Genomic DNA, 25725 nt, shown 5'->3' on the forward strand with positions numbered 1-25725 from the left:
GATTATTTCCGCCTTTTAGTGTTGCCCCCTGACTACTCACTAGGCTATAAACAGCGAGCATTGTGTTTCACTAACCAGTGTAGCCTCCACACCAGCCATCAAGACTTTTCCAAAAGCATGTGTTTCTCGGCAGTCACTCTTGCCTAAATGAAAGGATTATCTACAAATAATTTTAAACAAAAGCTGTCGTAAAGTATTTTCTAGAAAACGAATCATAGTTCTCAGCTATGACCTGTTTCTTTATTTACCAAACAGGATTTAACAGTTGTTACTGCTCAAATTTTATCTTAGCTTTATGGAAAACATTGATGAGTGTGAAAATCAATCAAGCAATTTACTGCATCTTGTGCAAGATGTCACAAATGAACTCAAAGAAAAAATAAATGATATACCACAAGAAAAAAAGTAAGCAAGGGAATGTTTTGTTGAGGTCTGATTTGAATATCCTTGGTATAAGTTAAACTTTTTAGTGAACAAATCAAGTTAAAAACTGCAACACTAAGCCATTCTGTGTTGCAGTCAGGCTATCCTGTGATCCAAAATGTCTTCACTGTTGTGTACGGTATCTCAGCATGATTTTAGGTATAGCTTACACTTATGTGTGTAGATTAAAAATAGTTTTGTTGTTGTAGTTTTGGCAATCTTAAAGCTGATATTTCATCATAAGTTAAGTATTTTGAACTTTAACCTCCTAACGCCGACATTATCATTTGCTTGCAAAAACTAATCCCATGTACTATATATTTCTTTGTCTATTCCAACAGTTGGTGACAAATTCGTCACAGTCGTCAACCGTAGATTGTTTATCTCACATTGTCACAACCCAAATTAGATGATGTTTTTAAATAATACAATTTTGTAAACAAAGAAGCAATAAAATCAAGCAATGATGGTTCGACTCTTAAGATTTGCACTTAGTGGCTAGGCTAGCAGGTGAGTCAGGCATTTTGCCAACGACCAGTGTGACAAATTTGTTCACCAACAAAAATGCCTCTTGTGACCAGGAACTAGCCTAAATTATGACAGGTACGGTATGTGTAAAGTGATAACATTGGATAACTTTTTCATTGTTTTTGAAAGCATTGAGCGATTATATATTTCAAAAAACTCTCACTTGAAAAATAGCTGACCTTCAACACGTGAAAATCAAAAAAACAGTCATTTTTGAAAATGGTTGACTACTATATGTTTACCACTAGATGACAGAATTGAGATTTATATGATGCACAAAGAATAAACAAATTCGTCACAAGTGACGTTTAGCAAGTTTGCTAGCGCATATTGACCAAATTCCAATGGCAACTTTGTGTGACAAATTTGTCAAACACGGTGTTCTGAGGTTAACAACGGATTTAAACAATTTTCATGTCACAAAACAAGTTCTAATAATATTTGGAGTGGAAATACCACTAAGCATTTAGACCAGTGGTTCCCAACCTTTTTTTGGCTGTTACCCGAATCTCCACCATGAAGTGAGCCAATTACCCCCACGATCAATTTTCAAAAACAAAAGTGTTTATTGCTATGTATTTCAATGGGCTAACTATGACAATCAAAATGTCATACAATACTGAATACAAGATAACAATGCGCGGTAAACATTCAATGCGAAGGTGGGGCCTGGACTTCAGCCGCCAGCTTTGTGCTACTGAGGGCGATTTTTTCGTCGCTTTTGACACCCAGGCGATTGAGCTTCTTTGTCTTCATTCCCAAGACAGTTGAAAATCCTTGTTCACAATCATACGTTCTTAAAAAAGATGTCACGATATTTAATGCCCGTGTCACTAATGTTGGTGTATCCTGTAGTCTGCCAATCCAGAAAGGTTCCAAGCTTTCCCCTTGAAATCAAGTTTCAATGTTTCGTTCATTCGGAGAGTGATAAATTCTACTTTGGCCGGAAAGTCGTCATCATCCACCTGGCTGTCATCACATGTGAAGGGCTCAATGCACCATTGAAGACTAGCCGTGTCTAAAGTCGGAAAGTAGTTGTCCAATGTCGATCTTCTTGGCTTGCTGGCCTTAAGTGGTTAGCTGTGTCCTTCTTCAACGTCGCTTTCAACTCAAGTCCATTGCCTTTGAGGTACATGTCAAGCGTCTGAAACTGCGCCACTGTGCCTCTTCCAACTCGCTTGTTCCACAATTTAACTTTTACGATAAATGCTGCTACGGCTACTTTGGTGTCGATCACAGTTACCATCTTGCCTTTAATTAAAAGATTGCCTTTCTTCATTTCACCAAAGATATCAGCCAGGTAGCACAGCTGGGAAATCCACTGTTGATTAGAGAAGTAGGCTATTCAGCCAAGTCGGACCTCTTTTCTATCAGAAAAACGGGTCTGCCACTATTCGGCGAGTCCGATTCGGCGAGTCCGATTCGGCGAGTCCGATTCGGCGAGTCCGATTCGACTAGTCCGATTCGGCGAGTTCCCTATTCGGCGAGAGCCCTTTTCGGCGAGTGCCCTATTCGGCGAGTTTTTGAAATTTTTGAAAGGAAATTATCGGGTACGTAGCCTAATTATAATTGCCGTTTTTACATCGTTTTAACGTCGCTAAACGTTGAAATCGTGCAGAAAGGAATAAAAAGAAAATGTTTGAACTATTAAATTAAAATTCGTCATGTCAGTTCAGTTGTTTTTATTTCTGACCATCACATGAAAAACAACACACGTCAACATAGCAAAGGTAGAAGCGACAAAACGCGAACGTTAAAACGTGCTTGAATTCGTCATGTCAGTTCAGTTGTTTTTCTTTCTGATCATGATATCAAAAACAATACACATCAACATAGCAAAGGTGTAGAAAAAAGTAAAAGCGACAAAACACGAACGTTAAAACGTGCTTGTGACCGAAGTAAGTTATTCAGTTGAAAGAAATTTGGCACGGTCGCGACACTTTCAGAAAAAATTAAGATATGAAGGAAAAATAAAACAAAGAAAATGTTACAAAAAAAAAAAAAAGATCATGTTTATGTCCGTAACTAAGTTAGTACTTTTGAATAGTTAAAATGATTAGTTTGGACCAACAAATGTGTGGCCTACAGCTTGGATTGAAAGGAAATTATCGGGTACCGTAGCCTAGTTATCCCAACCAGCAAAAAATTGTTCCAAGAACACAGTTCATTTTTACATTGTAGTAACAGAATGAAAAGGCTAAACAAATGTGTGGCCTATCGTGTTAACGTCGCTAAACGTTGAAATCGTGTAGAAAAGGGAGCTTTTGCTGACTAGGATACTTTGAAACTGAGAAACATTCACAGAAGCCCTACGATTTGTTCCAAGAACCCATTTAGCATAACATTTCATTTGTACATTGAATCAACGTCTGAATACATTATCTTAAAAATGCAACGTATCGTAGGGCTTCTGTGAATGTTTCTCAGTTTCAAAGTATCCTAGTCAGCAAAAGCACCCTTTTCTACACGATTTCAACGTTTAGCGACGTTAAAACGATAGGCCACACATTTGTTTAGCCTTTTCATTCTGTTACTACAATGTAAAAATGAACCGTTAGGCTAACTGGGTTCTTGGAACAAATCGTAGGGCTTCTGTGAATGTTTCTCAGTTTCAAAGTATCCTAGTCAGCAAAAGCTCCCTTTTCTACACGATTTCAACGTTTAGCGACGTTAACACGATAGGCCACACATTTGTTTAGCCTTTTCATTCTGTTACTACAATGTAAAAATGAACTGTGTTCTTGGAACAATTTTTTGCTGGTTGGGATAACTAGGCTACGGTAGCCTACCCGATAATTTCCTTTCAATCTAAGCTGTAGGAGTGTAGGTCACACATTTGTTGATCCAAACTAATCATTTTAATCATAGGCGCCTAAGCCGTGGGGGCCAGGCCCCCACGCACATTTCCGCGTGGGAGCAACTTTTTATGCTGCATTGATACATAAAACAATAGATGAACTAGGGATCGGCAGCAGGAAAACATTTTTAAATGCAAACCGCAACAGCTTCGCAGTAAATAATCACTAGAATGAGTAGCGATGCTACAATCCCACTCCAGACAAAAAAATCTGTCATTTTTACGTTGATTTAACGTCTGCAGACGTTGAATCAATGTAAAAATGACTAATTTTGCTGCCTGTGACATAGCAAAAATCTACCATTTTGCGTCGATTCAATGTCATCAGATGTTGAATGCACCCAAAAACAACATAATTTGCTACGTTGACGCAGCGTGCGTTTAACTTAATGCGCTTGCAAACAGCCTCGCTGTCGCTTTGAAAAGTTGAAACCTCTGCAGAGAATTGTCGCGGCAGTGAATCGGTTGCTGTGAAAATGAACTTGAAGTCTCGGCCCGAGGTTACCACTAACCAACGTAACAAGGGCTGGTACAAACCGCACTGCTCACAGTCGCACAAGCGGCATAATCAACACAACAACGGCCTCGCGCAAACTGCATGGCGCACACACGTCCGTTGCCATAGAAACCCGATCAAAGGCGGGGAATATGCGCATCTTTTGTTTCATCTGCAACACGAAAACGGGCGTATTACAGCGAATTGAAACTTGAAAGCTGGTCAGCCATAAGTTGCGATATTGTAGTGAAAAGGGAGCAATGTCAAGTCAAAAACTTAATCAAACGTCTCTCTGTAACTATTTTTCAAGGGCTGTTTACGGATGTCAGCAACTTTTAAATTTATTAAAGGTGACGTGCTGTTGAATTGCTGTAAACATGAATGATTTTGCTTTCAACAGGTATATTTTCAAGCATATGATCAAGTTAGTATTTTCATTCCATTTACAGTATACCTTTTAGTAAACCTTTTCGTCTCTTGTTTCATGCTAATAAATCTAGTTTGTTGCTAAACTTTATGTTGCGCTTAGCTTAAAGAGTCGCAGTCCATCAACCGCTAGCCAACGCAGACGCATAGCATGTGTTTTGGTCGAGCTTTGTTTATAATAATTAACGGTAGCAGTAGCGTAGCCAGGAATTTTGAAAGGGGGGGGTTTTGACCACCCAACGGCGGGGGGTCTGGGGGGCGTCCCCCAGAAAATTTTGAAAAATTACTTTGAATTTAGTGCATTCTGAGAGCATTTTCAACAAAAATGTGGGTACGAATATTCCTGTAAAATGGTGCTGTCCGGTAGCATAGCAAAAGGATAAGATCATGTTTTCTTCGGCATTTTTCGGAAAAAAAGCTAAGTCTCTGTGTTTTCTTGTTGCTAATTCCTGGCTGAGATGTTTGAATGTTTGGTATTGGCAAAACTCGCTGTTTTAATGCAATTTTGTTTAAAATTAGGCAATTTTTTTTTAGACTGAAAGCATCATTCTCAATATCGTGACGTCACACGCCTGCCTAAGGGGGGGGTTGTAACCCCCAAAACCCCCCCCTTGGCTACGCCACTGAACGGTAGGTCGAACGTAGCGATAACTCCGAGTGTGGCAATAAAAGCAATCCTAGTGTGGCGACATAATTGCGTCATCCATCTGCGTGACATTTCGCTGAATTTACGTTGCTGCTGATGAAACACGCTTTCGCCCCCACGGCCAAAAAAATAGTTAGGCGCCTATGATTTTAACTATTCAAAAGTACTAACTTATAGACATATAAAAACATTATTTTTTTTGTAACATTTTCTTTGTTTTATTTTTCCTTCATATCTTAAATTTTTCTGAAGGTGATGCAACCTTGCCAAATTTCTTTCAACTCAATAACTTACTTCGGTCACAAGCACGTTTAACGTTCGCGTTTTGTCGCTTTTACCTTTTTCTACACCTTTGCTATGTTGACGTGAATTGTTTTTGATACCATGATCAGAAAGATAAACAACTGAACTGACATGACGAATTCAAGCACGTTTCAACGTTCGCGTTTTGTCGCTTCTACCTTTGCTATGTTGACGTGTATTGCTTTTGATATGATGGTCAAAAATAAAAATAACTGAACTGACATGACGAATTCAAGCACGTTTTAACGTTCGCGTTTTGTCGCTTCTACCTTTGCTATGTTGACGTGTATTGTTTTTGATATGATGGTCAAAAATAAAAATAACTGAACTGACATAACGAATTTTAATTTAATAGTTCAAACATTTTATTTTTATTCCTTTCTGCACGATTTCAACGTTTAGCGACGTTAAAACGATGTAAAAACGGCAATTGCAATTAGGCTACGGTACCCGATAATTTCCTTTTAAAAATTTCAAAAACTCGCCGAATAGGGCACTCGCCGAAAAAGGCTCTCGCCGAATCGGACTAGTCGAATCGGACTCGCCGAATCGGACTCGCCGAAACGGGCCATTCCGCAGAAAAACATGGACAGCCTCACGAAGTTTGACCAGGCGGGTTATCACTTCGCCACGAGACAGTCATCGTACTTCTGTGTGGTACAGTAATGCTTCGTATCTTTCTCCCATCTTCTTGCACAGTTCCTTGGCAAGATGGGTGTTCAATTCCTTCGCTTTTATAAAGTTTACAACCTTCACTGATTTTAAATCAGGTCTCGTTACCCCCCAAAAACAGGCAAATTACCCCCCGGGGGTAATTTACCCCCAGGTTGGGAACCACTGATTTAGACAAAGCAAAAACATATTTTATATAACTTGAGTGTATGTTGCATCACATTTATTTTTTTTCCCATTGGTGGACGGTGGTGTTAATGCGATTTTAGGTTCATAGTTTTTAGTCGATAGTTATAAATTATGCATCTTTCAGAATTGATGCTGCCCTACCAGCTCACGCTGGTGATGATACAAGATTAGCAGAAAACACTTATACTCAAAGTGAAACAAGATTATTTGAGAATGAAACACCCGGTTTAAAAGAAATTGAGTTTTCTCATCACCTTCTCTCTTCTCAAACATCTGGCAGTACGAGTACACCAAATGCTGCTTCAAAACATCGCAAAGCACAAAGTTTTAAAAGGAATGCTGACTTGGAATCACCTGGAAAATTCCGAAAAAATAGTGATTCTGAAGAATTGTGGAGTGTAGAAACCAAGTATATATTGAACTGTTATTTTGCGTTCTTTTAAGAAAATTTTGAATTTATCCAAAGACATGGTAGTGTTTATTCATTCGGCCTATTTAGATACCGTAACTTTTTTATTGCCACAATCGTGATGAATCTAGATTTATTTTTAGTAGTTGGTCCATGAAGTTAATTTTCTATTTGATTGTATTGCAACTGCAGAGCAATACTGCATTAACAAGCATTGCAGAACTTAATTTACAGTAAAAACAACAACATCTACCAGTTTACAGTTCAAACTATGCTTCAGGGTGCTGTGCATGACGATGATGATGAATAATACAGCCAGTGATCGTGTTTATTAAAATTAGCTGTTTTCAAGCAAGTTTTAAATTTATATATTTGAAATTTCAGCTTTCTTTTACAAATAGGTAAACGGTTCCAGCAACTGCTAGCCTACTAGCAACAATTTAAGTATTCATTTAACAAGAAAAACTGATTGTTGAGTAAGATGTCATAATATGTTTCTTGTTTTCTATACATTTATGCAACTGATGTCAATTTTGTTCTTTAGACCTGTTGCATTTGCTGTTTCTCAAGAAAGCTGTGCTGGTGACTTTCATCATGTTGAAGCAGTTCTTCCTAAAATTCAACAAGCTGCAAATGTATGCAATTTGGAGTGTGGTTGCAAAATAATTATAATGTGCTAAAATTAACATGAAGGGCAGTTTTGTATTTTTCCACACCTATTATGCTGCCTCTATGATGCTTTTAAAAGAAAGAAAACGATCACATTTTTTCTACTTTGAAAATTAATCACTTTTTTTGTTGTAAAATCATTTTGTGGTATTGTTAAAGAGGAAGAGAAGTTTTAATGCTATTTTGCAGAACATAAATATAACTATAAGCTTTGTTGTGTAGTAGGTGGATTGTCTATCTGCAGCATTGTTTGATGGATGTGAAGTTAAATCGTTGTATTTGTTTTTACTTAGACGCGAAGAAGAAAAATTGAATGTGAAGATGATGAGCTTTCTGATGGCTCGCAATCTCACACTGTGTACACAATAGCAAAGCTTGTATCTGAACTTAACAACCAGAAAAGGAAAAACAAAATGGTAGAAGATTACGTTTTAACAATTTGCGAGTAGAAGGTTGCTCATAGCTCGAAGCTGCAGGTTTTGTCTGGCTCTCTTCAGGAGCTAATGTCAGAATAAAATAAATCTAAATGTGATGGAGTATTTTAAGTAGAAGAAAAACGAAATGTAAATTTAGCTAATCAGAAGAATTCAAATTAGGTTAAGCTTAAGCTCCTTCGTTAATTTGAATTCTTCTGATTAGCCAAATTTACATTTTGTTTTTCCTCTACTTTAAATAGGCTACTTCATCACATTTAGATTTATTTTATTCTGAGGTTAACTCCTGCAGCTTCGAGCTATGTGCATTGTGCAACCTTCTACTTGCAATTTTTTAAGCTTTGTAACACCAATCAACTGTTCTAACAAGTATATCATAATATAGAAGGATATTATTTGAAAATCGTTTTTTTTTTTTTAAGCCACAGGCCAAAATTTGAAGAAAACTGTTAGTTTTTATTTAATTTTTTTTATATGAAATTGTTATATATAAGTTTTAACTTATAATGAAAGAAAGCAGTGAGTATAAAACTGTACCAACCGACGTCTTGCCGTGTACCTATTTTTGTTGCTGACACTGATTATATAAAATAATCAACAATCTGGTTAAAAATTCAAGACAAATGTACGACTAGTCCAATTGATGTCAAGTTATCTTGTTGTGTATCGCGATTTCGAATAATAAATTCTCTTCAGCACAACTTTATAACAGGCATAGTAAAATCTTCAGTAGGTCAGTTTAAGAATGCAGCAGTTAAGTTTAGAAAGAAATCAACAATAGTGTTTTTCGGTTAAAGTTTGTTAAAGTTTTTTTGTTAAAGTTTTTTCGTTAAAGTTCGGTTAAAGTTTTTTCGGTTAATTGTTTAATCTGGTTAAAGTTTGCTTTTGATATGTTTAGCTGGAAGACCGTATCAAGTGTTTAGAAAATGAAGTTTCCGCTGCCAAGATCCAATTTGACTTGGAACAGTTCAAACAGACTGAATCTGAAACTGGCAAGCTTTCTAGTAAGTTCAGTGCAACGTATGTTCGTGCTTTTTTATGTTTTTAATTTGTGTATTATATTTATTTTCATTTTTGGCTGGTGGTGGTGTGCTGTTTCTGTAACGATTATGCAACACGGTTAATATATATTTGGTAAAAAAACATTTTAAAAGCATGTGTTAGTTTTCAATGTTAAATGATTTGTCAATGCTTTTCAAACTTCTATTTTGCTTGCCAGTAAAGTCTCCACTAGATGGAAAGCAGTTAGAAATGCACCAGTGCATTTCGCACGTTTTCAAGTTGACATAAACGATTTTGTAGTAGTGTTTTCACGCTCTAAATTCTAACAGGTCTTGTTGATGAAATCTACCACGCACAGAAAGAAAGGGAAAGCGCGATGCTTGCACGACTTAAACTTGCTGTACAAGAACGAGATGAAGCCATACTGAGGGCTAAAGCAATTTCGAAAGATGCAAGGTACCACCAGTAGCTGGAAACAATTTCTGCCAGCGTCTTTGGTTGTTTTCTTTTATAACTTTCAAACCAGAGTACTTTTTTCAAAATTCACGATTGATACATTTCTGATCGTCTCATTTCTTTCTCTAGATTCGGGCCGATATCACGCAATACTATTCATGAAGATGATGATTCTGTAAGTGACACTCTATATTATGACATGTCATTTTAACATACATGTGTTCGGTTATAAACGTATTGTTACCGGTAACAATTAAAAAACAAAAGAACTTTTTATATGTCCACTCTAAACTTTAAATTGAGTATAGTAGTTATAATACGTGTCTTGTGAACCAGTGACTTAACAGCTGAGACAATAACAAAGGTTCTGATTGTTTTAAAAATGGACATTAAGCACAGTGTGTCCCATATGCGCAGTAAAACGTAAATCGGTTCTAATAAAAAAATAAAAAATGTTACAACCATGTGCATAGGTTAAGTTTTTGATTCTCTTGGCTACGGCCGTGTGACCCACGAAGAAGAAGTCACGCAACTTTGGCTTTAGCTTTTCTAAATCATGAGTAGAAAACTTGTTTTTGTGCAAAGACGCTAGGGGAGTTGCTGCATACTGTATGCGAAGCAGAGTCTGGCAGAGCGACTGAGAAGCATGGTTCAAATGTGATTGAGCGCGTCGTCAAGCTCAAACATGAACGTGACCGGATAACCTCAGAAGAGATGGCTGCTGTTATCACAGAGAGGGACAATGCTCTTCATAAAGTAATGTTATTGCGCATAGAGAAAAATTGTGCTCATGAGCAGCTTTTTATGATTATGGTTGTAGGACTTCATTATGTCGTTGTTTCATGTATATATTTATTGCAGTTATTATGTCATTGTTTTATCATAGTTTGTGATGTAAGCAGGGCTGTGGAGTCGGGCGAAATTTGTACGACTCCGACTCCTCGATTTACAACTAGCCGACTCCTGCTTCAATGTTGCCAGATTTTTTTTATTTTTAAATTTAATTTCACTTAAATTGCGATTGAAATAGAAAGGACGATTTTTCTAAAAACTGGCAAGAACAAACATTTCTATTTTCTGGTAAAGTTTAAGAGCGCAATGTAGAGAACAAGAAAAAATATTCTGAAAAAAGGTTGCAAACAAAAGTTTTATTGTTCATCGTTTTGTATTAAGTCGGAGTCGGCCTTTTTTAACAACTCCGACTGCGGGCATGCCAATATTCTTCCGATTTTACAGCCCTGGATGTAAACTAGATCTCTTTGTTTATAGAGTCGTCTTCTCAATGAAGAAGTGAAATCAATCAAAACAAAACTAGCTGATATGCAATCTGTTTCCGAAAGCAAGAAGAAAGTTTCCGATCAGGTCGACTATTGGTAGCATGTTAGTAATAGTATATCCTCTGTCGACTTCAGAAAATAAAACGCTGGAGAATACTATTTTCGCCAAGGTGGCTCATCAGTACAGTACTGCGCTTCTCACCAGATCGTTGCTAGGGATGGGCAATTCAGAATACCGAATCCAGAAGGATTCGGATCCTAAACTATCCGAATCCAAAACGGCAATAAAACCGGGTAATAAGATTCGGTTTTAAAGATATGCATAAGTCTTGTGCAAGCTGTCAGCTGGAGACAGTGAACTAAAAAAAATGTGGTTTACCCACGCAAACGTTCGAAAACATTGTGCACGCGTTGTGCGCGCACGGCGCATGCAACTCTACGTCACTCGCTCGCATGAGCAATCAAAGAAGCTAAGCGTGCAATTTTCTTCACGCTTTGTACAAATGCACAATCGTGCAATGCTTTTTTTCAATCCACGTGCGTACTGCGTATGCGACTCTGCGATAGTTTGACCGGTGGGCGTAACAACATTGAGCAGATGCCCCCTGCTAAAGGAGTTGGCTCTGAAACACCTCAGCATACCTGCCACATCAGCATCTTCCGAGCGATTCTTTTCGACCGCGGCTTGACGGAAACTAAGCTGCGCTCCCGTTCAGCGTTGCCAGATGGGGAAATAGAATATCAAATTAAAAAATTCTGGTGAAATTTACAGGTCTTTACTGCTAAGCTTTTTGACATTGGAACCAGATAACTTTTTGGTGAAATCTGGTGAAATTTTCCCTACTCAATTTCTTTCAAGAAAGTTTTTTCAATTTTTTTAAACTTTTTAGCAATAGGCTATAATCCCTGCTCGTATAGAAAACTTTTTGCAAGAGGTTTGCATATGGATGATGGCAGTGTCTTATGTCTTAAAAACTATTTGTATTTAAGCGAAATTGCTTTATTTAGGGTCAGGGCCGTAGCCAGACCGTAGAGCAAGGGGGGGGGGCGAAAAATTTTTTTGGGCAAAATCATTATAATTGTAGCTGTTGCTCGAGAATGTTGGGATTTTGCCAGGGGGGGCGAATTTTTTTCAGGGGCGGGGGGCGATGCCCCCTGGCCCCGGCTGGTTACGGGCCTGTTTAGGGTGTTTTAAATATCTGGTGAAATTTTAGTTACTTTTTGTTGCCAAGCGGCTTCCATCATCTGGCAACACTGCTCCCATTTGGCTGGAAGTCATTTAGAATGCCTTAATGTGTTGCATTGCAACAAACATTTACTTTGATTGTGTAGCTTTTGTGTCTGAAATTTTTTACTTTTTGTGTTGCTGGAGCCTGGAAGTTAATAGGATCCAGTATTCTGGATTCGATTCTGGATTCGGTTTAGTATTCCGGAATAATTCTGGAATAGTGAATTATTCTGAATTGCCCATCCCTAGTCGTTGCCAATGTCCCTTTCTGGACTTTTTTTCTTGTCTTCTTTTTGAAGGAAAAAAGCAACCAAACGCTTTTGATCGCGGCAACACGTGGCCTTTTTCAGAGCTGTCAGCACAAGATCTAGTGCTTACCATGTCAATAATTCTCGACACTAATCTGACTACAAATTTGTGCTCAAAGCTAGGCGAAAGGCTACATAGTGGAGCTTACGCATTAGTAGTTGCGTTAATTGTGGGCTGTGGCATTACGTTTGTCTTGATTTACTGGTGCAATATCTTTGCTTCACTGTATTTTGTATTCAATCTATTGCCCATTGCCCACTATCTGTTAATAAAATTAAAATACAAACAAAAATTTATTTCCATGCAGATGGATCTTTTATCTCTTCAAGAAGACCGAGATGCTGCCCTCCAGAAACTCTGTGCTGTACAAGAAGAAATGGAAACTCTTCGCATTTATTACAGGCATTTATTATTTCGTTTCAATTTTAAGGCTGAATATTGTTCCTTGTCCATTGTGAAAGTTTAGAAATTTGGGTGTCTGGATTAATTTGCATTGTTTTTCAAGTTGTCGCATAACGAAAACAAAATTGCCCAAAAAAATGTCACGGAAAAGCAAACATCCAAAACTTTGGCAGTTAGACAAAGTGTTGTCATTGTTTATAATGTTTATGTAAAACCATTTAGGAGGTTGAGGAATTAACGAAGTTGAATTATTATGTGATCTAGAGTCAAACTTGACTCAATGAAGGGTATTGATAGAATTTGCTGTATGTTTCTATTTTAAAAAGTCGTATTCAACATAAGTAACTGTTTCTTGCTTGGGCTGGTGCTGTGGTGTGTGATAATATTGTCATATGGTGTGAGTGTGACCATGGCCGGTGGGGGTTGAGACCTATTCATGTGTAATATGTATTTATAAAATGACTTGATGTCGATGACGTTGACTCATTGAAAGGTAATGATGGAAATTGCTGCATGTTTCTACGTTAGGCCTCTCCCTTTTTAGTTTGCACAAGTCTCTGGTGCGGAGTGGCCAAATGGCGGCGCAACAGGCAGAACAGGATGATGCGGAACGACTTGTCAAGGCTCTCAGAGTTGCCCAGGATCACAATAAAGTCCAGGAATCTAATGCCAACAGACACCAAGCAGAAATACAAAGGTTAACTGATAAAAATGAGAGGTTAGAAAATCGTTGTTGCTTCATTCTAAATCAGCGGTGCTCAAAGCGCATGCCGCCCGCGGAAGCAATATCTGCGGCCCCCGTCTGGGCTCTAAAATATACAATCTTAAAGTTTAGGCAGAACTTCAATGAAAAAAATGAGTGAAAATTTGAATGCGGCCGCCAAGAATCGCGGAATGCACCATGTTGCTGAAAAAAACTTTTGGCACCCCTGTTCTAAACCTTCAAGATATCACCATTTGTAAGCGTTATTGTTAGTTTAAAATGTCGTTGAAATCATTTTTTGTTGAATCACTGGCACTGCAATATTTGAATGTAGTGACACAATAAAAAGCATCACTGAATTGGAGTGCCATGTAACTTTTTCCCATCCATGGTTGTTACTTCAAGGTTCTTGTCACGAGCTTGCAAACTGTTTCTTTCAGTTTATGACTTGGCTTAATTTGTGCAGACTCGAACGGCTTGTGAATGTATTGCGAAAAAAGTTGACCGTTCTTGCCCGGAAGTCTGCGAAAAATCTTTCTGATTCCCATCCAGCACCTTCACACGTGAATCGTTGAGGTCACAGTGTGGAAACTTCAAGAAAAGGTGGAGCAATACGAAAATCAAACATGGCAATTGTGTTTGTCATTTCACTGTGATTACAAGGCTATTGTGTCAACAGAACTTCAATACATTCCTGCTGTGGTTTATCTTTTGGATTCAAGCGTTCAACAAAGGGTACATATCTTATTGTGTTTGTGCGTCGCGGTGAAACGTCATACAGTCAACAGATCGAAAACTTTTCATGTTGACGCTGCTTCGATATTATGCAACGTTAATTTTGTTGTCACTGTTTCATTGAAACATAAAAAGGCATTTTTTCTTTATGATTGTGAAGGTTTTGCGTATCGCTATAATTTTACAGTACCACAAACAGGTTACAGTACTTCAATTTAGTTTCTCGAAAATCTATTATTTGCATGCGTAATTTATCTTGAGTATGAATATCTGTGGTCTACCTTTAGTATTTACATTTGTAGCTGCTCTTCCCTTTCCTATTCATTTTACACATGTCAATTCAGCAACATTGATCTAATGATCTTACACAGATGTAGATGAAATAATTCCCCGGCAGCAACGTAACAATAATCGAAAACTTCACTCTGCCAATCTCGGTACCCGGCCCTGCGTCAAAAACCCATGCAAGTATGCGAAACCACCAGGAATAATCTATCAAGGCTTTGTCCTATATTTTTTTCCATTGAAGGTTTTTGTTAGGGATTGAATTACAGAACTCACAACCTCAGAATACAAAAAAATGTTTTGTTATGCTTGCGTTTGTCTGAATGGATCTTTGGCTTTTATCATAATCGTTTTAATTTTATTATAGCTTCTAAACCACTGTAGACCTATATTTGTTTGTTTTTTAAATACTGTACCACCACAGAACTCAATTGTAGAAGAGAAAGTGAAGATTTGAGAAAAACATTTAGACTCTTTCTTAACACACTGTGTTTGCAGTTTAATGGTTTTAAAAAAACATGATGTTATAAACAAAGCAAAAAATTGCTTTGTGTTTTTACTTTTACTTTAAGATTTCTGTAAAATTCATAGGCCTATTATATGTCCAGACATTGATAACTAGCAATGTTAAGTTTTTCAAAATTGTGTCGGACTTTAGAGATTCCAACATTTTTTAAAATCTGATCAGAATTACAATATTTGCGTAAAGTTAAGATCAGTTGGTTTGATGTCCATTTTGCATTACTGATCGTTTTTACGTTGATTTTACGTGTTTGCAGATGTTAAAACAATGTAGAAAGGACTGGTGATGCTAACTGGATACGAAATTCCGATATATGTCAAAGATTGATGGATTTTATTTCTGACGTTGCGATCGTGCCATATTATAAACTGACTGTCTTGTTTCGGTATCAAGCGCATTATAACGTTCAATTTGTAATCAATCAAGTTTATTTTTTCTTTCTGCCAAAAACTGAATTCTAACATTGTTTCCATGTTGTTTCGTTTTCGACACAAATTTATATCGAACCACATGTCGCTCGAAAGGAGGTTAGTTTGACATCGCTCCAGAACACGCGGCTTTGCTTCTGTGAAACATTCAGGCCTAATGGCTAAATTAATTGGGATCAGCTGATGACAGCATGTGCCTTCGCTGCTTCTAGCTTTGCGTTGCGTAAGCTTGTGTGTAGTCTATAATATAACAATGAACTCAAAATAAAGTTGATTACGGTATTGTTGTTTTGACTAAGGTGTTGCGACAGTGCCACATTTAAACTGATTGTCCTCCTTTAGTATCATGCACGTTATAACGTCCGCGTTTTGTCTCTTCTACTTTTTTCTAGACCTCTGCTATATTTGGCACATACCGTTTTTTTTTTTCGTTGTGAGGGTCAGAAATAAAAACAAACTGAACTGATAAATGAACTATTGGTTTTTCACATATTGCATAGGACTAGCGAATGAAGCCGTCGGCCCTGTCCATAATAATAATAATTTATTTTACACTAGTTGGTGCAAAATAGCATCCATGCAATACCAAATTGTAAAAACGATGATGAACATGAAGCAGAGGCTGGCGATATCATGCGATTTTCTTGAGATGTTTGAAGCAGAAAAATAGCTTCACAACTAGAGTTGTAAATGCAAAAGAAACAAACCGTTTTTTTTTTTAAAAACATGTTTTTTTTAAAAAAAAACAAGCCAAAAACAACACGCGTTTTTTTGTTTTTTTTTCATATTTTTCTGAAAAAGTTGCAAATTTTTTACAATTTGCAGCTTAGTTTCATTATAGTGCTCTTGAAAAACATTAAACTAGTAAAATTGGTTTTATTGGTGTGCTGAAATTCCTAAGTGTGTGTGCTTGGCAGCAGCATATGTTTTTTGCATAGCCCTATAGCCTACGTTGTTTCACTTTCTTCTTCATTCTCAGGCATATTTGGGGCAGTAGACCTGACAAACATTGAATTAATGCAATTTGATACATGACATAATGTAGATGAGTTAATTTCTTTTTCCTTTTATTGAAGTGCCCTTTATGGAAGGTAGCCTATACCAGGGCTTCCCAAACTGGGGGTCGCGACCCCGCGAGGGGTCGCGTAACGAACTTCAGGGGTCGCAGAGAGTACACCAATTTTACATAAAGTAGTGCATATTATCCTATGGTACATTTTAGACGTTTATTTTATAACGCAGTTGTTAAAACTAATATAACTGTTCAAAACATTATTTTTAACCGAGTTGTAGATTCTACGTAAATAGGCCTCTAGCCCTGGTAGTAGGCTAGCTTAAGGACTGCGTGCTAGTACCCTATAGCTCAGACATGGGCAAACTACGGCCCGCGGGCCAAATCCGGCCCGCCGGCTCTTGTATTCTGGCCCGCCGGATGTTATCGACATGTTGCAAGTTTTATTATTGTGAAGTTTCAATAGGAGGATTAGATACCTCTTGTCTCTAAATAGCGATACAATGTAGAATGTAGAGCATTATGATGTCACAGGTACATTTGTGCGTCGCTTGACGCAACAGTGCTTTCTGCTTTTAACCAGTAATGTCTCGTTCTGTTGCTCAACACAACAAACAGTTTACCAGCCTCATTTTTTAAAAAAAATGAGGCTGGTAAACTGTTTGTTGTGTTGAGCAACAGAACGAGACTATAGATAAGAGACAGTCAACCGCTTCAAGTGGACAGTTTGCTGGGAGGTTCACTAAAAACAGAAAGTTTTATTAGTCAATTTAACCAGTAATGTACCATATTTCTTAGTTTAGTGTTTTTATCAACAGTTTCGTCAGTGTGGAATGCTAAGCGAAATAGACATTGCTAAGTTGTTAATAAATTATATTGTTAAAATGAGTGCAGCGAAGAAGCGTAAAGTCGATAGTGAGCGCAGAGTGTTCAAAAAGGAGTGGACGACGAAATACTTTTTTACCGAAGTGGGATCAACTGCGGTATGCCTTATTTGCCAAAAAAACGTTGCTGTTTTGAAAGAATACAACATCCGCCGCCATTTTGACACCAATCATGCAAACCATCATAGCAGCCTGTCAACTCAGCAAAGAAAGGACGTTTCTCAGAGATTAGTGGCAAATTTTCGGATTCAGCAAAGCACTCTTTTTCAGCAGAGTGCAGTTTCTGAGTCAATCACCAAGGCAAGTTTTTTACTGGCTTTCAAAATAGCACAAGCAAGCAAACCATTTTCCGATGGAGAATTTATCAAGCAGTGCATGGTAGAGACAGCAAGTCTCTTGTGTCCAGATGCAAAAAGCAAATATGAACAAATCAGTTTATCACGCAGAACTGTAACTCGCCGTATAGAACAAATTGATGAGCACTTAGCTAACGAGTTGAAAGGAAAAGCAGATTCTTTTGTATTTTATTCGTTAGCGCTGGACGAAAGTAATGACGTAAGAGACACGGCACAGCTTTTGATTTTCGTCAGAGGAATTAATGACAAGTTTGAGATAATAGAAGAACTTTTAGCAATGGAGTCGTTAAAAGGGACTACTCGAGGAGAGGACCTTTTTCTTAAAGTCACTAGTGTGATCGACAGGTTTAAATTACCATGGAACAAACTTACGAATGTCACCACTGATGGATCACCAAATTTGACAGGAAAAAATGTTGGACTGCTAAAAAGACTTCAAGATAAGATGAATGAGGAAAATGCTGGGGTGGATATAACTTTTTTGCACTGCATTATCCATCAGGAAGCCCTGTGTAAATCTGTACTGCAGCTCAATCATGTAGTGAAGGCAGTAGTAAAACTGATCAACTACATAAAAGGGAGAGGACTTCACCATCGCCAATTTATCAAGTTTCTTGAGGAAATTGATTCTGATCACCAGGACTTGCTTTATCATTCTCATGTGCGCTGGTTAAGCTTGGGTAAAGCATGTAAACGAGTCTGGAACCTTAAAGAGGCAATTACCTCATTTTTGAAGTCAATCGGGAAAGCTGATGAATTTCCTGAGCTGGAGGACAGAGATTAGCTCTGTGATTTTGCTTTTTCTGTCGATATATTAACACATATGAATGAGCTGAATGCAAAGCTGCAAGGGAAAGAACTCTTCGCTCACGATATGTACACAAGCGTTACGGCTTTCAAATCAAAATTGGCTTTATTCTCAGCACAAATGTCCAACAATTCTTTTGTTCATTTCCCCACATTACTGACGATGAAAGAAGCCCCTAAACATGCAAATAAATACAGCAAATCACTAAATGATTTGCACCACGAATTTTGCCGTAGATTTCTTGATTTCGAAAAACTCCAAAAACCATTTCAGATTATTCGGCTCCACTTTCACAAGTCGCTGCAACAGCACCACAAGAACTGCAGTTGGAATTGATCGATCTTCAGAGTGACTACGTTTTAAAGGAGAAATTCGAAGCCCTGAAGCTAAATGAGTTTTACGCATCGCTAAGCAACACCAGATTTCCAGAAATTCGAAAGGTGGCACAAAAAATGCTGGTATTGTTTGGTTCCACATATATTTGTGAACAGACGTTCAGCTTGATGAATTTTAACAAATCTAGCCACAGGTCTCAGCTGAGTGATGCGCACCTCAAATCTATCCTGACTATCGCCACAACCAAAATGATGCCAAATTTCGATGCTTTGGCAAAAAATAAAGCTTGACAATCCTGTCAGACGTCGTATTTAAATTCGATTTTGTTTTTTGGTTGTATTTTTCAGTTATTTGTTAATTTAATCTTCCGTTTTTTTTGTCCCTTTGTTATTCGTGTGACAAACTATATGTAAGTGGCGGCTCGATCACTTGGCCCGCCAGTCTAAGAACAAAATAATTTTGGCCCCTAATTCAAAAAGTGTGCCCACCCCTGCTATAGCTAAACATTGAAAAAGTAAAACTAATCGAATCAATCGAAAGCTGGTTTCAAAAAAGTCGAAGGTAACGGTAATTTCGTCAATTTTTGCACGGAACTGGAGCTATTTGGGAAGGACTGTGTTGGCATGTCTACTGAGGGAGCTTCTGCAATGACAGGACATAGGCTACACCTGGGTTTCATACAAAAGTGCGATTTGCGAGTGATAGGCCAACACATATCGTATTTACACACTATAGGCTATGATTCATTGCGAGACCTTTATAGCTAAAAAGAACATGACCTCATCGAAATGCTATTGTGCAAGATGCTTTAAACATATTAACTTTGAGTCGCGCACTCAATACCCGTATTTTTGCAAGTTAATATGGTGAAATGTAATGAGAGTTCAGTTTAAATCCCTTTTACTGCATTGTGAAGTAAGATGGCTCTCAAAAACAAAACTTTAAAAATGCTATTAACGTTGAAAAATAAAGTCGTGGTTTTTCCAACGGAAAAAAATCAAACTTGATCCATCATTTCTGCAATGACATCTGACTTTCAAAATTATGCTATTTTTGAGATTTGCTTGAAAAATAGAAAGAACTTAATTTATCCATCTAAAGAAAAAACACCAATGTTTTTACATTGAAATCAAGAAATCAAAACTTGAAGCGTTCGTTAAAAATTTAAACATCTAGAAAAAAGTTGAAAATGATTCATTTGAAATTTTTTCATCTACTGTAGAGTTTTTGACTAACAGTGATATGGAACCAACTGTTTAAGCCTGTGGTTATGGAACCTTTGTCAAATCTGTTGAAGCAGTTTTAAAAGTATTTTCTTCCAAAATTAAACAATAATTTTCTGGAAAAAATTTCACACTTCTTGGCTGGGTAAAGCGGAATAATAGGCCTAATTATCCCACTCAGCAGTGACTGCACTCTTGCATAGGCGTAGCCAAGGGGTGCGAAAGGGGCCATGGCCCCCCCCCAAATTTTCAAAGTTTGGATTCCGAAGTTGAACCCTTTGTTGAAAATATAATTTGTATAAATTTATATTGTTTTCCAAGACATCTGGCTATTAACACCCTCCAGGACTTGTTTTAGACACACAGAAAGACACCAATGAGTTTTGCAAATCGTAAATCGCGCAAAGTTTACGCGATTTACGCTTCTTTTAACTAATCTGTGGAAGCAACTTCAGGATCGCTTACTCTGTTGGTTTTTTTTGTAGTTTTTGTGTAGCTAAGTTTTTTTGTGTTCTCTAATTTTAGCCGCAATTTTTGCCCGTTTGTGTGTAACAGCTACCTTTAATAAGTTAATAGCTGTTTATCTGTCTATAAATTTCATACAAATATTCTCTGAAAGTGTTTCCAGAAAGCGCTATAATCCATTATTTGAGTGTAATTTTGCAAAAATGTTCCGGGGGAGCATGCCCCCGGACCCCCCTAGTATACGCGTGCCTTCGGCACACTCTAACCCCCCATCAGCTTTATTGCTTCTCTTTCTTAACCCACCAGGAAACGCTACTGCATATGTCTTAAATTAAATACTTTGTCGTTCTCTTCAATTCATCAAATATTTGCCCCCCCCCCCAAAATTTTTTTTCTGGCTACGCCACTGCACTCTTGCCGTTTGTGTTCACGCGTCTGTACGAGTCAACGTTATCAAAGTTGACGACAATCGCAAGAAAATACCGTTCCAGACTAAGCAACATGAAAACCGTCTTGAGACCAGCAGTAACAAACATTGAGCAACGATTGGATTTGCTTTGCAGCAGAAAGCAGTCGCACTCATCACACTGAATAAATGTGTTTTCGGTTGTGTCTTGTTTCCAATGGGTTACGTGTAAAGTAGCAGGTTTCGAGTATCGGTAGCTTGATGCTACTCTAGTTTCGTTCGAATTAAGCCTTTTAATAAATATCATAAATGCATATTTCGTAGCCTACTGTTTATCATGTCAACTGTAAAGGGTCGCGGAAAATTTTAGGACTTTAAAAAGGGTCGCGAGCAAAAAAGTTTGGGAAGCCCTGGCCTATACGATGTTAGTATACCGGTAGGCCTACTGGTTATTCTTGTACTCACTCAATGGGTTGACGAAATTTTGGCAAAAACAAGATGGCAGTATTCAGTACACACATTAGGCTACCTTGTTTGCGGTAATTTACTAATGCAAGCTATTGCCAATAGCTTGTTTAAACATGTTTTTTAACTGATAGCTTAACAACGATGTATATGCTTTATAAATGTTGAAACAGAAGTATTCTTTTTGTGTGTTGTAAGGTCTTAGACACTTTGTCATTGATGCTTCCTGCAAATCATTTGTGACATAATGCAAGAGATCTTATCACTGATATTTTTAGCTGTCAAAAGTAAGTGCATTTGTCAGAAAAGGTTTAGGTTAATGTTCCTTTCAAATGCCGACCACCCATGTTAACTATTGCTAGTAACTACCAACCATGAATGAAGAAAATTTCCCTTTAAAGTGGAGTTTTTCAGCACTGCTCAGTGTTCGCATAGTGAATAAATGCTTCGTAATACTTTTCCTGACAAGAATAAAGTTTTATCCATATTAGGCTACTGCAATGCAGGATAAAGAAACAAAACAAACATCAAAGATGAAAACTTATTTTATTTGGGAGCTACGCTGGAGTAAAAAGGAGTGAGAATTGACCTCTTGTCGTTACGCACCAATAAAACCATGATGCGTAACATTAATTTTTTTTTTATTGGGTAGAGGAAAGATTGATGAAAAGTTTGGCAAAAACAGAAAAGTGCTAAAGTCTCAAAGTCCTGAAAACTACAGTAGTTCAATTTGGATGGATAAGTGCAACCATACTTCTTTTAAAAATGTCTATGACAGCACAATGGTGTGATTAAGGGAAAACAAACATGACTATGACATCACAAAGGAGTATTGAACCTCTTCAGGGAAAAAAATAAACTTCAAAATGTTTCCATCTTTCACTACATTTAAATGTGATTTGGGCTAAAAGTTGGGGCTTTAGCACTACACTGCTTTAGCCAAACTTTTCAAAATCTTTTCTCTATCCAATTAAAAAAAAAAATTTTTTTAAAGTTGCGCAATTACGCATCATGGTTTTATTGGTGCGTAACGACAAGAGGTTAATTTCTTTTTATCTGAAAAAGTAGTCGCCAAAACTTGTTTTAATGTTCATAAACAGATAGCCCACCCCAAAAAACATGGGGTAGAGCCAGGCCCGGATTAACGTCAAATGGGGCCCCTGTGCTAATGAATTTTATGGGGGCCCTTACCAGCTTACGTGGAGCGTAATGGAAGTAAGCTGGTTTTGCTTGCAGAGGAAACCGAGCCTTGCTTAGGTAAGTTAGATAACTTTGAAATAGCACGTGATCGAGGATTAAATAAGCATGTGCAAATTAAGTCAACAATGTTTACGTTATAATGGATGCAAAATCACACACATTAAATCAACGAAACCGTGCAAGGGAAAACATTGTAGCAAGGGACCACTGTTAGTATTGCACACTACACTGCAAATCAAAATGAAATTAAGGTTATTCTGAATTTTTATTCTAAACTGTTCTTTCCTTCACTACTAACTAAGTAAATAGGATTTAGAAAACTAACATGAAATTCAGTCGAACGACTTTTTTCTAGCTATTGATAAATGTGTTACTTTTTTAGACAGAGGGGCCCCACTTTCTTAATTTTTTTTCTTGAAAATTTTTTCCAGGAAAAATTTGTTATTTTATTTATTTCATTTTTAGGAAAAGTGGGGCCCTCTGTCTGCGGGGCCCCTGTGCTTTAGCACACCCTAGTACAATGGTTAATCCAGGCCTGGGTAGAGCTAAAAATTATCCAAATATGTTGAGCGGTTCTTGAGATATTGTCATTTTTCTATTGCTCCTTATCTATGAAGCCACCTAGTGGCTAAAGTTATTTCACTTATAACTCGAGAACCGCTTGTGTGATTTTCATCAAGTTTGCACCAAATGCACATCAACTGGAACAACCTCTTGACGTTGTACTGGAAAAGGTGTGGAGTGCTGCTCAAAAGTGCCTTTGTTAAGTAGAAAAACAGGACACTGACCAGTGACCACCTGGTCCTAACATGCCCATTAACCAAAATCCCAGGTGGCTTCGAAACTGTACTCGAGTGTGGTACTGCATTTAACAACTGGCTCGACCAAATTACAGACAATACTTGAGATGTGCCAACCACAGAACACTGTTACTACTATTTGAGACAGTGAGAAATCTTTATGGCTCGTGTGTTGAGACTTGGGATCTACAAAATTGCAATGAGAAAATAGGCCTATACCAGACATATAGTCTGATTTAAAGTAAATTATACGAGTTATGAGACTGTTTCTTTGTTGAAAGAGACGCTATTGCAATGAGTTTACCCTAATTGCTGCATATTGTGACATTTAATGTCAAAATAGGTAACAAAAACAAAAAAACGAATAAAAAACAAAAAAAAACGATAAAAAACCAAAAAAGCGAGCTCGTTTTTTTTTAAAACAAAAAAAAACGTTTTTTTACATCTCTATTCACAACATAGTTTCAATGTTGAAACAGCGATGGAGAAATCAATCCGCCTCAGCAGATCAAACGCTCGACTTTGTGCACAAAGCAAGAAGCCACCAGACAAAGCAGCACTGGTTCGATTCTCAATGTCTGCGCTTCAGCAATAGCCTACATCCAGAGGCGTAGCCAGTGTTGTACGTTGACGCTGAGGCTAGCGCCGTTAGTTTATTTTTTAGTTGGCGGAAGTGATAGCGCCGTCAAATATTTTGCCAATTTTAAGCGTCAAGCGCTATGCGTCATTTTTTGTTTTCATGGAAAATCTCGTTTCACAATCAGAGTTTCACGATGTATTCTGGCCAGCGCGACTCATCCGAATTACCGGCTTTCGCGTTGGTTGGAATGGCTACCTGGAATACAAGCGGAAGAAGTTCGCCAAATGGTGATCACTCATATCGTGAGCAGTATCGAGAACGAGGGATCAGAGAGAGAAAGAGGAAAATCAATGAATGTCATCGCGGAGGTTGAAGATACATTATTTCAAGAGCTCTATGCCCTTCAAAACAGCAACGTTGGCGCAGTGGACCTCGTTAAAAGATTTATATATGCTAAGCAGATAAGCCATTACAGCACGCTTGGAACAGTGATCCCTTTCCGAGTAAACGTTTTCAAGACTTGTTTATGAAATACAACACACCAATACCATTCAGCGCTGCTGTGGAACACATGTTTTCGCTTGGAAAGGACATTATGCGTCCCAAACGCAGCAGATTGTCAGACAAACGTTTTGAAATGCTAATTGTGTTTCTGCAATTAAATAACTAATAAGCTAAGCAGCTAATTGCAATAGGCGTACAGCAGTGGTTTTCAACCAGGGTTCCACAAGTTTACATTCAAATCCGAGAGTCCATTTTATTATTACATGACTCAAGTTTCTCATCGAATTTTTTATGAGAATAATTGTAATTTTTTACAGTTTGTATTTTTATTGTACATAAATAAATCTGAACAGGAGTATTTTAATTTCATTAATCAAAAGATGTTTTTTGCATAAGGCAATTAAATTAATGAACAGGGGTTCCTCGAGCTTTTGGAATGTTTCATTGGGTTCCGTTCCACCAAAAAGGTTGAAAACCACTGGCCTACAGTCTCAAAACATAAAACTTGCTCTTTATTTATAGCCATTGTTCGCCTAAACTTGGTTGCAATACTTCCGTTTTGTGAGACCCTGGCTAAAATAGCGCTAGAAATTAGCGCTGACGCCGTCAATTTATTTCATTGACGCGTACAACACTGGGCGTAGCAACCGCCTTCCGATCGGAGGGGGCCCCGCAAGGAATGAGGGCCCCTCCGCCGAACTTTTTGGAAGACTATCGAAATACAGGATATAGGCTAACCACGTGGTCACAAACGCACGCGAAATAGCAGAGCTTATTGGTATTGAGCAGGTGTTTTCAAACAACATGGTACGACGTAGGAAGAGAATGTTTGGTTACGAATGTGCTGATGATTCGAGTCGTCTTTTTGCTGAAGAAAAATTCAAATCGCAATTTTCTCTTGTTCTCATCAGGCCACGCCTTCTGTTTCTTTGCGCTTTGACCAACTCGCGGAGTGGTACAAGTGGTTTGAATTTCTGTACAACGCTAGCAGCCTGAAGAAGTGTCTCAGAGAAAATGGTTGGGTAGGTTGGTTGTTGAATCTTTATCCTTGGGCTGATAAAGCCTTGATTAGTTATTCCTGGTAGTTTCGCATAAGCCTACTTGTAGAGGCTCTTGACGCAGGGCCGGTTACCGATATTGGCAGAGTGGAGTTTTCCGATCATTAAAGTGTTGTTGCCAGGAAATTAATCCATTCACTAGGTGCCGCTGAATGGAGAGCAGTCCTGAAATGCGTTGCTCAAGCGCACACACCGAGAGCAAAACTTGCGCCGCATGGTCTTGAGCGG

The 25725-nt window shown here is 37.9% G+C and overlaps 2 protein-coding genes across 2 annotated transcripts; both read left to right on the forward strand.

Annotated features, from left to right (window-relative positions):
* Positions 1 to 261: 261 nt before the first annotated feature.
* On the forward strand, positions 262 to 15804 carry LOC145774059 (mirror-image polydactyly gene 1 protein-like). The gene is made up of 12 exons (XM_082585207.1): positions 262 to 405; positions 6665 to 6949; positions 7494 to 7584; positions 7912 to 8034; positions 8951 to 9056; positions 9384 to 9510; positions 9640 to 9685; positions 10096 to 10266; positions 10780 to 10872; positions 12632 to 12726; positions 13271 to 13444; positions 13896 to 15804. The coding sequence occupies exons 1-12, from the start codon at positions 296 to 298 to the stop codon at positions 14002 to 14004; spliced, it is 1530 nt and encodes a 509-aa protein (XP_082441333.1). The 5' UTR covers positions 262 to 295; the 3' UTR covers positions 14005 to 15804.
* Positions 15805 to 17296: 1492 nt separating this feature from the next.
* Positions 17297 to 18436, forward strand: LOC145766985 (general transcription factor II-I repeat domain-containing protein 2-like). The gene has a single exon (XM_082578712.1). It carries the CDS (start codon positions 17297 to 17299, stop codon positions 18434 to 18436), a length of 1140 nt encoding a protein of 379 aa, XP_082434838.1.
* Positions 18437 to 25725: the final 7289 nt, after the last annotated feature.

The sequence above is a fragment of the Aplidium turbinatum genome, chromosome 1 (assembly GCF_918807975.1).
Source record: "Aplidium turbinatum chromosome 1, kaAplTurb1.1, whole genome shotgun sequence".
Classification (NCBI taxonomy): domain Eukaryota; kingdom Metazoa; phylum Chordata; class Ascidiacea; order Aplousobranchia; family Polyclinidae; genus Aplidium; species Aplidium turbinatum.

Excerpts from the sequence above, each read along its gene's own strand:
- LOC145774059 (XM_082585207.1), top strand. The coding sequence starts at position 296 with ATGGAAAACATTGATGAGTGTGAAAATCAATCAAGCAATTTACTGCAT. Across the intron at positions 12,727-13,270 it reads ACTCTTCGCATTTATTACAG|TTTGCACAAGTCTCTGGTGC; the intron begins GCATTTATTATT and ends CTCCCTTTTTAG. Across the intron at positions 13,445-13,895 it reads TTAACTGATAAAAATGAGAG|ACTCGAACGGCTTGTGAATG; the intron begins GTTAGAAAATCG and ends TAATTTGTGCAG.
- LOC145766985 (XM_082578712.1), top strand. The coding sequence starts at position 17,297 with ATGAGTGCAGCGAAGAAGCGTAAAGTCGATAGTGAGCGCAGAGTGTTC.